The sequence below is a fragment of the Primulina tabacum genome, chromosome 9 (assembly GCF_025594145.1).
Source record: "Primulina tabacum isolate GXHZ01 chromosome 9, ASM2559414v2, whole genome shotgun sequence".
NCBI lineage: Eukaryota > Viridiplantae > Streptophyta > Magnoliopsida > Lamiales > Gesneriaceae > Primulina > Primulina tabacum.
In genome coordinates this window covers 31,750,541-31,762,740 of record NC_134558.1, presented here as the reverse complement: position 1 = coordinate 31,762,740, position 12,200 = coordinate 31,750,541, and the positions used below count along the sequence as shown (strand labels likewise).

Sequence of the window (12,200 nt, the reverse complement as noted above, 5' to 3'; positions counted from 1 at the left end):
AGTATGTGATTTAGGGAAACTCGAGCCAAACCTCACTCGAATTGTGCAATCCCAACTCAACATTAATTTATACCTTTATCTTCTCACTCTAACAAAGACAAAATCCTGTATTCTGATCTGTCCATAACCAATCTGGCAATGACAATCGTATAATTACAATATCAGTATATAACTCAATTCAAAACCTATTCTGATCAATACTCAAATCAGTAGATATATCTGATCCATATCTGAACAAGGTACAATCTAACTCATATCAATGATATCATGGTACAATCGAAATCATTACTGAATCTGATCAATTTAAATCAACTGATATTTCGACGGCATAATGATACAGTCTCGATAACCCCGTCAATCTCAACATCACAGAGATACTACCAGAATTCATAATCAGTACCAATACAATTCATAATCTCTATATCGGTACACTTAAGATCAGTAATAACTCAATTCTGATATCAAATCTCAATCAATTCAACTCTGAAAATCATAACAATTCCATAATCAATCTGTTTCTTAATCTGACTTCGATTCTATGATGTCTAATATGTCAAGAACACCATATTTGAATCATATTCGATTCTGACAACATCATAATTTCAAGACATGACAAAACGTAACAAAACTTACGTCCAGTTGAAGCCTGCGTCGATAGGAACACAGTACCGAAGTCGGATTCACAATCGGACGGACGGATCGAAATATAAAGGCGTAAGGATTTTCCGTAGCTTTCTCGTTTCCTTTCTTTTCTTATCTCTGAAGCATAGTGTATATATATACATATACGTTGCATGTGAAGAAACGTGTCCCATTTCCATGAACTTCAGTCGGCGCTCGGGCGGTCACAATATACCGCTCGGGCGCCGAACATACTGTCCGGTCCTTATCTTGCTAACCACTGGCGCTCGAGCGGTTATAAACTACCGCTCGGGCGCCACATGTTCTGTTACTGAACACTGGCGCTCGGGCGGTCATTTTCTACCGCTCGGGCGCCAGATGTTCTGTCCAAAATCTTGGCTCACAATGCAACGACGCCCGGCTTCTTCATTCAAGATCGTATAATCTCAATCATGTCAATTAATCACTTCTGATTTCAGTAATTAAATCTCGGGCCTTACATTTCTCCCCCTCTTAGATCTGAGTTCGTCCTCGAACTCGCAAGTAATCAATTCAGATATATCAGAAGAAATGTATACAGAGTTTAAATAATAAACTCATCTCAATGAAACTGTTCTGAAATCTCAATCTCATATCAAATTCTATTTCTAAAAATAGCTTTGATAAAGTCAATCTCGCAATACTGGCTATACAACATCCGTATATACCGAACCACAGCTCATAGCAATTCATTACCATCAGCTGCTATCAAATCTGTTTATTCCATTCAAGGATATATTAAATCTTCAGCCTCGAATACCAATCATCACCATTCGACGTTGGCATATTATGTCTGTCTGGTCTGAGCTATCTTCATTCTTTTCTGAATTAGCTATCTTTTCTTGGTCATATTTCTGACCGTATCAGATCCTATCTCAGGTATCTCCGAGATATTATTCTTGTACCAAAGGCATCTGCAGTACTCACTGTACAATATGTCGTCTGTAGCTATCCCAATACTCATCGGATGTTTTTCATTGTACCCGAAGGCACAAATTGACAATGCTTCGTTTTTACTAGTGCTAACATCCAGCACTACGGCTCTATAAATAACTTTCCAGATCTAGGATAGTATAGAAAAGAGTTTGTGGTATATTCTGCTACAAGTACAAAATCAAGCGAAATCACAATCTGATATATTCTATTTCAACATTATGTTCAATCTGATCATTTCTATGACATCGATCTTTGTCATCCAGTCCTGTTTGTACGTCATCTTGTACAACTAATAGAAATAGATTGAACCATATGTCAATCTTAATCATATCATATCACAATCTGGAAAGTATTACAGTGATCTCATTACGAAATTCATCGAAATATACTTCCCGTGTCTAGCCAGAATATACAAATTCTGTAATAAATCTTCTGACTTCTATCTTTCTGTCTTCATTTAATGGCAATTCAGACATTTCAGTACAATTTCTGCCAGCATTACAGTATAATTCTATCATAACTGATTTAATATGTCTATATCAAAACTGTCTGTTCGAATTATCATACACTTTCTGTTACCTGAACGAATACTGAATCCATTTCTAGCGCGCTTCTGACCCTATCTGTCGTTTCAGATTCGAACTATTTGGTACAAAAAAATCAGTTAATAATATAAATTAAAGAAAAATACCTACCTGGTATTCGGTTCTGAATTGTCGATATCAAATTCTGTTGTACAATTCTGAAACATTTGACATTACAAGATAATTATTCTCACACAGTAAAATCACATATCTGTCACTCTGATCGATGCTCTGCTCTGATTATCGAAATCTAATTCTGAACCTTCTGATCACATTTCTGACTCACTGAAATTCTCGAATTCAACTCTGATTAGAATTGAACTGTATATAATCTCAACGGTTCACATTGATCTGTAGCAAATATGGCTGTAGAAATATATCAATACTCAGGCATACACAAAACAACAATCGTATACGATAATCTGTCAATTCTGACCAAAAATAAATTTCTGACATTTCTGAAATTTCTGATCTTTCTGATATCGGTATCATTCTTAGTCACTGATCATGATCTCAACTGTGTCAAATTCAATCAGTATACTAACTTCAGATATCATATACTCTGAATACAATCTGTTTCAAGCAAAAGTCATATCTGAAAAATTTCTGTATACAATAATCACATTTCTCAGAATATCCCATTCAATCTTCAGTTATTCGATTCAATCAATCAGATGCTGCAAATATATCAAAATATCATAGATACAACGAGCATGAAATCATCAGAATATCTCTGAACATACTGAAACATGCCAAAAAGAAACACTAAATCAGATGTAACTCATGATCGGTACTCTTCTACTGATCTTTCAATTCTTTCAATTCATTTTGTATCATTATGTACATTCAATATCATTCTGTACATTCAATATCATTCTGTGCTGAATTCTAAAGCACAAACAGTACCTGATCTCAATTAAATTCTGGAATCTATCTTTCTGATATAAAGCAAATATGAAATTTTATCTGGGCAATCATCAGCCAACTCATACATCATTGGCAAATCTGCCAATGCTAGACTCGATTTCAGTATGTCTACTGAATACATAAGGATACCATCTGTTCTTTCTGTATCGATCGAGTCATAGACAACACACAGATATAAAAGGAATTCTGAATCTAGAATCCTTACCGTGAAATCTTTACTCATCAGCCATATCTGGTCTGAATCTTATACTCTCCTGAAAGGAATCTATACTAGTTCTGTACTTGTTCAGCATATTAGTGTCAATAATGCAATCAAATCAGAAAACACAAGTACATCATAAGCTAACTCGGTCTCATTCTCATCTTACTGTAGTATACAATATTTCACAGAAATCTCTGATATCAGTTTTTCTTTCCCAGAAGGTACAAAAATTAATACTACAGCAATACAAACCCTACAGATACCATATATATCAATGCAACTCAGTCAAAGATAATCATAGGAAATGCATCAGTATATATCAATACATATGCAATATAATCATAAAGTAACAGTACTTGCCACTATATCATCAAGTGTCTCTTGGGTCTGTTCCTCGGTCACTACCACCAGATGGTCCTGGTCCCTGAAATCTTCGGGAATCTCTCTGGGGACAAACTCTAGCGAAGTGTCCCGGCTGTCGGCAGATACGACAACTACCAGTCACTCCCTGGCATTGCTCTGTGGAATGTTTCCCTCCGCAAATCCTGCAATACACTCTAGTATAACTTGGGCTGGAACCACTGGAGCTAGTTGAACCGCTCAGTCCGCTCCCTAACTTCTTAAATGGCTTCTTTCGAGCTTTCAGCAAATCTTGCTTTCCACTCGTGCTGCCGCGATCAAATAGGGGATTGCTGTGTCTGGGGTTGCATCGCACATACCCTTTTTAGTTGTCTAATCAGACTCGCCTCCGCTCTCTTCGCTTTACTCAAGGCATCAGCAAAATGATAAGGTCGCTGCATATTCATCAATGCAACTATCTCCGAGTTCAATCCTCTGATGAACTGATCCGCTACAGCTTCATCACTTCCAATTACATGAGGAGCAAATCGCAGTAGAGTAGAGAATTTAGCAACATATCCTTCAATATTCAGTTGACCTTGTCTCAAATTCTCAAACTCTGCTTTCTTGTCCTCCCGGTACGAAACTGAGAAAAATCTTCGATAAAATTCAGTTCTGAATATTTCCCACGAAATCACTGTACCTCTCTGTTCTAACATTCTTTTACTTGTAATCCACCAACTCCTGGCAGTCTCTCGTAACTGGTGGAATATCAGTTTAATTCTCTGCTCATCTGAATAATCAAGTAAATCAAACAGTATTTCTATGTCATCAAACCAGTTCTCACAATCTTCAGACGTCTCGGTACCACTCAGAATCGGCGGTTGAAATACCTGGAATTCTTTCAACTGTATTTCTATATGAGTTTCTGATACATTTATCTGTTCAGTCGAAGTACTACCCCTTTCTGGAATTCTCCGTGGAGGTATATCTGCTTATCAAAACATTAGTACTCAAATACTACAAATCTGTTCCAATCTTTCTCTGATCATCTTACTGCTGATCATGAATCAGATCTGATTCATACTCAATAGTACATAATACCAACTCAAATCAGATAATCAGGTAACCATGTATTTCAAAGCAGTAGAACATAATCTCATGCTAGCATACACAATGTCAATCAACATTAAAATAATTCTCATGCTAGCAATCACATGCAAGGAAGAAAACTCAATCTACCCCGCTCATTCTCTTCTATCTCAATCTAAAGGATCTATCGCTCTGATACCACCTGTGGTGGGGACCCGGACGCTAATTCATTCCTTAATCGTATTTAGGAATAATTCAAACATTTATAATAAACAGGGTCTAAATTTTTTTTTTAAAATACAAAGCGGAAACGTAATGTAATTCAATTCAAATTACATATTAAACATAAAAATATAAATCTTGTACTATCTACAAGAATTCAACTAGGTTCAACTATATATCAGTGCTGAATCCTAAGTTGCTTCGAAGCCCGGATCTCCACGCTATCTAGTCCAGCCTCGTTCTCTTCTTGACCCTGATCCTATCCCACCTGTTGCCATGCACACATACAAACAAGACAACAGCCGGATAACTCCGGTGAGAATTACATTCTCAGTATAAATCATGTATACATGCAATCATAAAAACAATGTAACCGCATATAACAGATATGTCTAACATGTATTCAAATCAGAATATAAATCCATATCAAGAATAAATCCTATTCTAAACATGTACCATTATCAGGAACATAAATCAATATGTACCATATTCAGGAACATAAATCAATATGTACCATATTCAGGAACATAATCAACATGAATCAATATAACTGTCAATTAGACTCATGACGTCACATTTAAGACTAGACTCAATCCTAGTCTAGGGATCCCGGTTTTCAAATGTGGTATTCCTATATCGAATTCCGTAATAGAAGGAACTCTGTTCCTATTACTCGATATAACCAAATATGGTGTTCCTATATCGAATTCCGTAATAGAAGAATTCCAATCCTATTACTCGATATAACCAACATCCGGTGTCCTGACCTATCCGTCATGGACTGTAGCTCTATTGATAATATCCCATCTTGAGACATCGTGCAATGTGCCCGTGGCGATCCCGCCACTGTCAGGCACTTCCGTCCCAAGATGTCTACACTATCCTGTAACATCGTGCAATGTGCCCGTGGCGATCCCACCACTATCAGGCACTTCTGTCACAAGATTCTTGTCTAATACCTGCTATCTATCAATCAAGAGAACAAGTATATCAATCAAATCAATACAATAAGGTAAAGTATGTGATTTAGGGAAACTCGAGCCAAACATCACTCGAGTTGTGCAATCCCAACTCAACATTAATTTATACATTTATCTTCTCGCTCTGACGAAGACGAAATCCTGTATTCTGATATGTCCATACCCAATCTGGCAATGACAATCGTATAATTACAATATCAGTATATAACTCAATTCAAAACCTGTTCTGATCAATACTCAAATCAGTAGATATATATGATCCATATCTGAACAAGGTACAATCTAATTCATATCAATGATATCATGATACAATCGAAATCATTACTGAATCTGATCAATTTAAATCAACTGATGTTTCGACGGCATAATGATACAGTCTCGATAACCCTGTCAATCTCAACATCACAGAGATACTACCAGAATTCATAATCAGTACCAATACAATTCCTAATCTCTATATCGGTACACTTAATGTAAAATCCAAGAATTTTAAGTTTTATCATTTAAGTTTTATCACGATAGTATATTTTGAATACCAAGATTTATATCATTTGAGGATGTGAGATTTGTAAGATTTTACCAAGATTGAGTTAATAATAATATCGTGTATATTATTATTTGAAATTTCGCAGATAAATGCCTAAGATTTGAGTTGATATGGAGATACCGGGAATAAAAATCAGACAAAGGATAATAAAATCCCTAGAATTCGAAATTTACAGTGTATATATTTGAGAATTTCAAAAATTGAGAGATAAAAGATTTAGAGTTCGAATTTATATCACGGATAGATCACGATTCTCGATAAAGATTTGATTCAGATTCAAACGCGATATCACTCGATCACGATAGCAGCCAACCCCTATAAATAGGAGGGCCCTGTAGACTCGGAAATCACACCACATATCACACCAAATTTTCGAAAATTTGTGCTCTGGTCTCCTTAGGAATTTTCAAGCGCAGCGAAGCTCTGCCACCGTCCAACCATTGAAGTAGGAATGTCGAAAAACCCTAGCTTTTTTACGTTTTTCATCAAGAATTTAAGGTAAGTGGGCTTGTTTTAAATTATTGAATTTCGATGCATATATTTTCGGTTTTATAAAAATTCGGACGAGTACAATTCTTCTTCTACACCCTTCTGGTTACGATAGTTTGCATGAATAAATGTTTTGACACTGTGAGAATTCAACTTGATATGGGTGGGAATCCCAACCATACGTACCCTTACGCGGTGGGGGAGATAACCGCTATACGGTCTCGTCACCTTAGAGGAGTAAAAATTAGGGACTGATATCAGTAAACCATTGAAAGTAGATGAATCTCAGTGTCGGGTTAATGATGCGCACGTGATAAGAATTATGTTTGCATGGTATGTATATTTCGAAATTGCATGTTGTTATGTTGTACTCGAACGGCCCCCACTTGCTGAGTATTTCCCAAAATACTCACCCCTTACAACCTTCTCAGATAAATCCGAAGAGCAGATTGAAGAAGAAGAATCGGAACAATTTTGGGGCTGGTGAATTGTTTTAATCTCGAGAGTTGCTAGTAAAGAGGTTTCTGAATTTTGGTACTCAAGTTTTATGTAAAAACGTTTCCGCATTTATTTCATTAGTTATTTCAGTTTTAAAGACTTTGGTTTTTGAGATTATGATTAATAAACTGGTATTTCGGTTTATAGTATGCTACGAGGCTGGTTGTTTCAATTGTGTGATTGTTAAACGACGCCGGTGTCAAATCCCGAGTTTCGGGGCGTGACATTTTAGTGGTATCAGAGCCGCCAGGTTCATAATCCGAGTGGGAAAAATCGAGTTTCAAAAAAAAAATCAAATTTCGAAAAAAAAAAAAAATTCGGCCAAACAGCCCCTACGCGCGCCGCCGCGTTTTTCTCCGATTCCGGCCGCTTCCGGTAGTGTTTCTTTGATCGGAGACCAGATCTAGAACCGTCTCGATGAGACGAACAAAATCCCTCAAACAATTTCATATTTCGCGTTCGGATGAAACCGGAATTTCAGATCTACGAATTTGGCGTATGAACCCTAACCCGAAAATTATTTTGTCCAATTACCCTACCAATCCTACTCCGATTTTCAATTCCTTATAGCCAACCAATCTATGATCCATGGGTAACTTTTACCAACAATCAATTTTGAGTTCGGATCACCCAATCGGAAACGCCCAATTTCATTGAGTTAACCGAGTTGCGCGAGTTCCCCGCCAAATTAGGTAGTTTTCCTACCGATTCATGCCGTGCCACCACCGGTTCTGTGATCCTGACCCCTTCGCCGTCATAAGAATTTGCTCCGACCATACTCCGACGAGTCAACCCGGCCGAGTCAGCGAGTCAACCTGCCAGCATACGTCCTTCGATTTTTTTTTTTGTAGGAAACTCCGAATTCGGTTCTGTCAACTGTTCTGAAACCCTCTCGACGAATTCTTTCAATCCATATGTTTATCTCTAGACTTTCCATTTTTGGAAAATATCTCGAAAAATCTCGTTAAACGCGTTTCTTGTAGTGCTTATCGGATTTTTATGGAATTTTATTAAGGAAACAATTAATATTGACCTATATTGTTGGGATTGTACTTATCTGATATAAGTTGACTTAAGCTTCTGATTTAAGGTGAAATATTTGATTTGGGGACAATAAAGTATTTATGGGAAGAAAAAAAAAACTAGTATGTGAAAATCTGAGATAAGAGTTATAATAAGTTTTGGATATTCCAATATGGAAGTTGATTTTGGGCAATAGTTAAATGTGTAAACATTAATTTGGGTTCTTAAAGAATGCTAAGCGTTAACTTTAAATATGTATAATTTTGGGTTACCTTGTCTAAAAGGAAGTTGGGAAACAATATCTTAAGGTTTAAGTAATTTATATTATTTTGGGATAACTCGTAGATTACGATCTTATATGAATAAAATAAGTTATGAGATTGTTGCTGGATATTGAGGAAAGTAAGGTTTAGTGCAAGTAAGATTTAACAAAAACATTAATTGATGATTAATTTCATTTATACAAGGTTGAATAAGATTTTATTTTCTGACGACTGAGTTATAATTTTTGGTATTTAAATCAATAGGGTATAGATTGATATTGAATTAAGTTCCAAGATTTTATATGGGTTTTTAGTTTTGAGATAGTAATCGTGATAATTTCAAGATAGAATAAAATCATCATCTATTCGTATATATTCAGTGCCGACTTGATTCAAAGCACTTTGGTAAGATTTCGACGTCATCATATGGATGGATTGGTTATCTAAGAGCAGTGCAATAGCAGATTGCCGGAGTAAAAAAATAATAATAATTTCAAACTCCGAAACGCGAACCAAGAAGAAATAAGGTATCATGGCAATGCCAAGAGACAGAAATACATTCTTTCTGCTTCCCAGACTTGGAAAGCCATTAAATCAGGCAAAAAAAAAAAATTTACCTAGCAATGGTGAACGAAGTGCAGGAAAAAAATTGAGCTCAAGCTGGAAGATACCCTAATAATGCGAGAATTTCCGAACGTTTTTCTAGAAGAACTCCCAGGGATAGTCCCGGACCGCGAAGTTGAGTTCGAAATTAATCTGGTCCCTGGTGCAGCACCAATTTCGAAAGCACCTTACCGAATGACGCCAACTGAACTCCAAGAGCCAAAGGAACAACTCCAAGAATTGCCAGACAAGAAGCAATTTCAACTGGGTACGTCTCCATAAGGAACTCCAGTACTGATTGTGAATAAGGAAGACAGAAGTATGAGATTGTGTATAGATTATAGAGAACTCAATAAGATCACAATCGAGAATAAATATCTTCTTCCAATGATAGACGATTCTTTTCGATCAACTTAAAGAAGTTACAACATTTTCCAAGCTTGACCTGAGAAGATGCTACTACCAATGGAAGGTCAGGGCTGAAGATATTCTCAAAACAGCTTTTCGGACAAGATATGGGCATTATGAGTTCATAGTGATGTCTTTTGGACTGACCAACGCACCTGCAGCCTTCATGGACCTAATGAAAAGAGTTTTCAAGCCATTCCTGGATCAGTTCATAGTAGTATTTATTGACGACATCCTCGTCTATTCTTCCAACGAACATGATCACGAAGAGCATCTCCGCATTGCACTTCAGACCTTGAGAGAGAAGGAACTCTACGCTAAGTTTAAGAAATGTGAGTTCTGGTTAAAGAGTGTATCCTTTTTAGGACACGTAATCTCTGAAGCAGGAGTATCAGTGGATCCCAAGAAAGTTGAGGCAATTACAGAGTGGCCAAAACCTAAGAACGCCGCAGACATCAGGAGCTTTCTTGGACTGGCAGGTTATTACAGGAAGTTCGTCGAAGGTTTTTCTTCCATAGCTATACCACTGACTAAGCTCACTCAGAAGAATTCCAAGTTCATCTGGGACGAAGGTTGCGAGAAAAGTTTTCAGACGTTAAAAGAAAAGCTCGCATCCACGCCAGTACTAATCTTACCCACTGAAGATAAGGAATTCACCATCTACAGCGACGCATCTAAGGAAGGTTTGGGATGCGTACTCATGCAAGAGGGAAGAGTAATAGCCTACGCATCAAGGCAGTTGAAACCGCACGAGCAGAACTACCCTACGCATGATCTGGAGATAGCAGCAGTTGTATTTGCCTTAAAAATTTGGAGGCACTATCTCTATGGCGCCAAGTGCGAAATTTTCACAGATCACCAGAGCCTCAAATACCTGTTCACCCAAAAGGAACTTAACATGAGACAAAGACGGTGGATCGAACTCCTGAAGGATTACGACCTGACAATCAGTTACCACCCGGGTAAAGCGAACAAGGTGACCGATGCTCTGAGTCGAAAAAATGAGAGCAAAATTACTCTTGCTTCACTCTCCGCGAGACCATGTCTGCAAGAGACCGTCAAGTTAAACCAGGATCGAGACCCTGAGCTAAAGAAACTTAGGGGACAAGTCGAAAGCGGGAAGTCTCAAGATCTACAAACTGATGACAAAGGAGTCATGTGGATGAAAGGGCGACTGTGTGTACCAGAATGCGATAACCTTCGCCAAGAAATACTGTCAGAAGCACACAAATCCAAGTTTTCAGTCCATCCAGGGAGTACGAAGATGTACAGAGATCTTAAAAGCAATTTTTGGTGGAATGGAATGAAAAGAGACGTGGCAGAATTTGTCTCTAAATGCCAAGTGTGTCAACAGGTCAAAGCAGAGCACCAACAACCTGGAGGATTATTGCAACCGTTGGAGATACCTGAGTGGAAGTGGGAACACATCTCCATGGACTTTGTGGTAGGGTTACCAAAGTCGAGGAAAGGTCAAGACGGAATATGGGTAATTGTAGATAGACTTACAAAATCTGCACACTTCCTACCCGTCCGTATGAACTATAATCTGGACAAGTTGGCTACACTGTATATGGATAATATTGTACGAATTCATGGAGTACCAGTGAGCATCCTGTCTGACAGAGACCCAAGATTCGTCTCACGTTTTTGGAAGAGCTTTCAGGGGGCCATGGGAACTAAAGTGACTCTTAGTACGGCCTATCACCCACAAACCGATGGCCAAACCGAGAGAACAATTCAAACCCTGGAAGACATGCTGCGACCCCGCGCTCTAGAATTCAGTAGCAATTGGAGCAATCATCTACCATTGATCGAGTTTGCTTATAATAACAGCTATCACAGCAGTATTGGGATGGCTCCATACGAAGCCCTGTATGGGAGAAAATGCCGATCACCCTTATATTGGGATGAAGTGGGAGAGAAAGCAATAGTAGGACCCGAACTCGTACAGTTAACAATAGGCAAGGTTACAGTAGTCCGAGAGAAACTCAAGGCAGCTCAAGATCGACAAAAGAGTTGGGCAGATCTGAAAAGAAGGCCAGTGGAATTCAATATCGGCGAGAAGGCCTACGTAAAAGTCTCGCCTATGAAAGGAGTGGTCCGATTCACTAAAGCCGGGAAGCTGAACCCTCGTTATGTGGGACCCTTTGAGATTTTGGAAAAAGTGGGCACATTAGCATACAGATTGGCGCTGCCACCAAACATGCCTAGAATTCACAACGTTTTCCACGTGTCTCAACTACAGAAATACATCTCGGACCCAAGCCAGGTGTTGGAAAGCAGAACCGCTCATGATCGAAAGTAACTTGGGAGCAGAGCTGAAGTACGAAGAAGTTCCCATCAGAATTGTGGACACCAAGGACCAAGTACTAAGGCGACGTATCATTCCCTACGTCAAGGTACAATGGTCTAACCACACGGAAAGAG

General features: G+C 38.1%; 1 protein-coding gene across 1 annotated transcript; it reads left to right on the top strand.

Moving 5' to 3' along the window:
• Window positions 1-9,440: 9,440 nt before the first annotated feature.
• LOC142504403 (uncharacterized) lies at window positions 9,441-12,078 on the top strand. The gene is made up of 4 exons (XM_075617277.1): window positions 9,441-9,633; window positions 9,935-10,395; window positions 10,705-10,988; window positions 11,619-12,078. The coding sequence occupies exons 1-4, from the start codon at window positions 9,441-9,443 to the stop codon at window positions 12,076-12,078; spliced, it is 1,398 nt and encodes a 465-aa protein (XP_075473392.1).
• The last annotated feature ends 122 nt before the right edge of the window (window positions 12,079-12,200 follow it).

Excerpts from the sequence above, each read along its gene's own strand:
- LOC142504403 (XM_075617277.1), top strand. The coding sequence starts at position 9,441 with ATGCGAGAATTTCCGAACGTTTTTCTAGAAGAACTCCCAGGGATAGTC. Across the intron at positions 10,396-10,704 it reads AAAAGCTCGCATCCACGCCA|GATTACGACCTGACAATCAG; the intron begins GTACTAATCTTA and ends GAACTCCTGAAG. Across the intron at positions 10,989-11,618 it reads AACCTTCGCCAAGAAATACT|TATTGGGATGGCTCCATACG; the intron begins GTCAGAAGCACA and ends CTATCACAGCAG.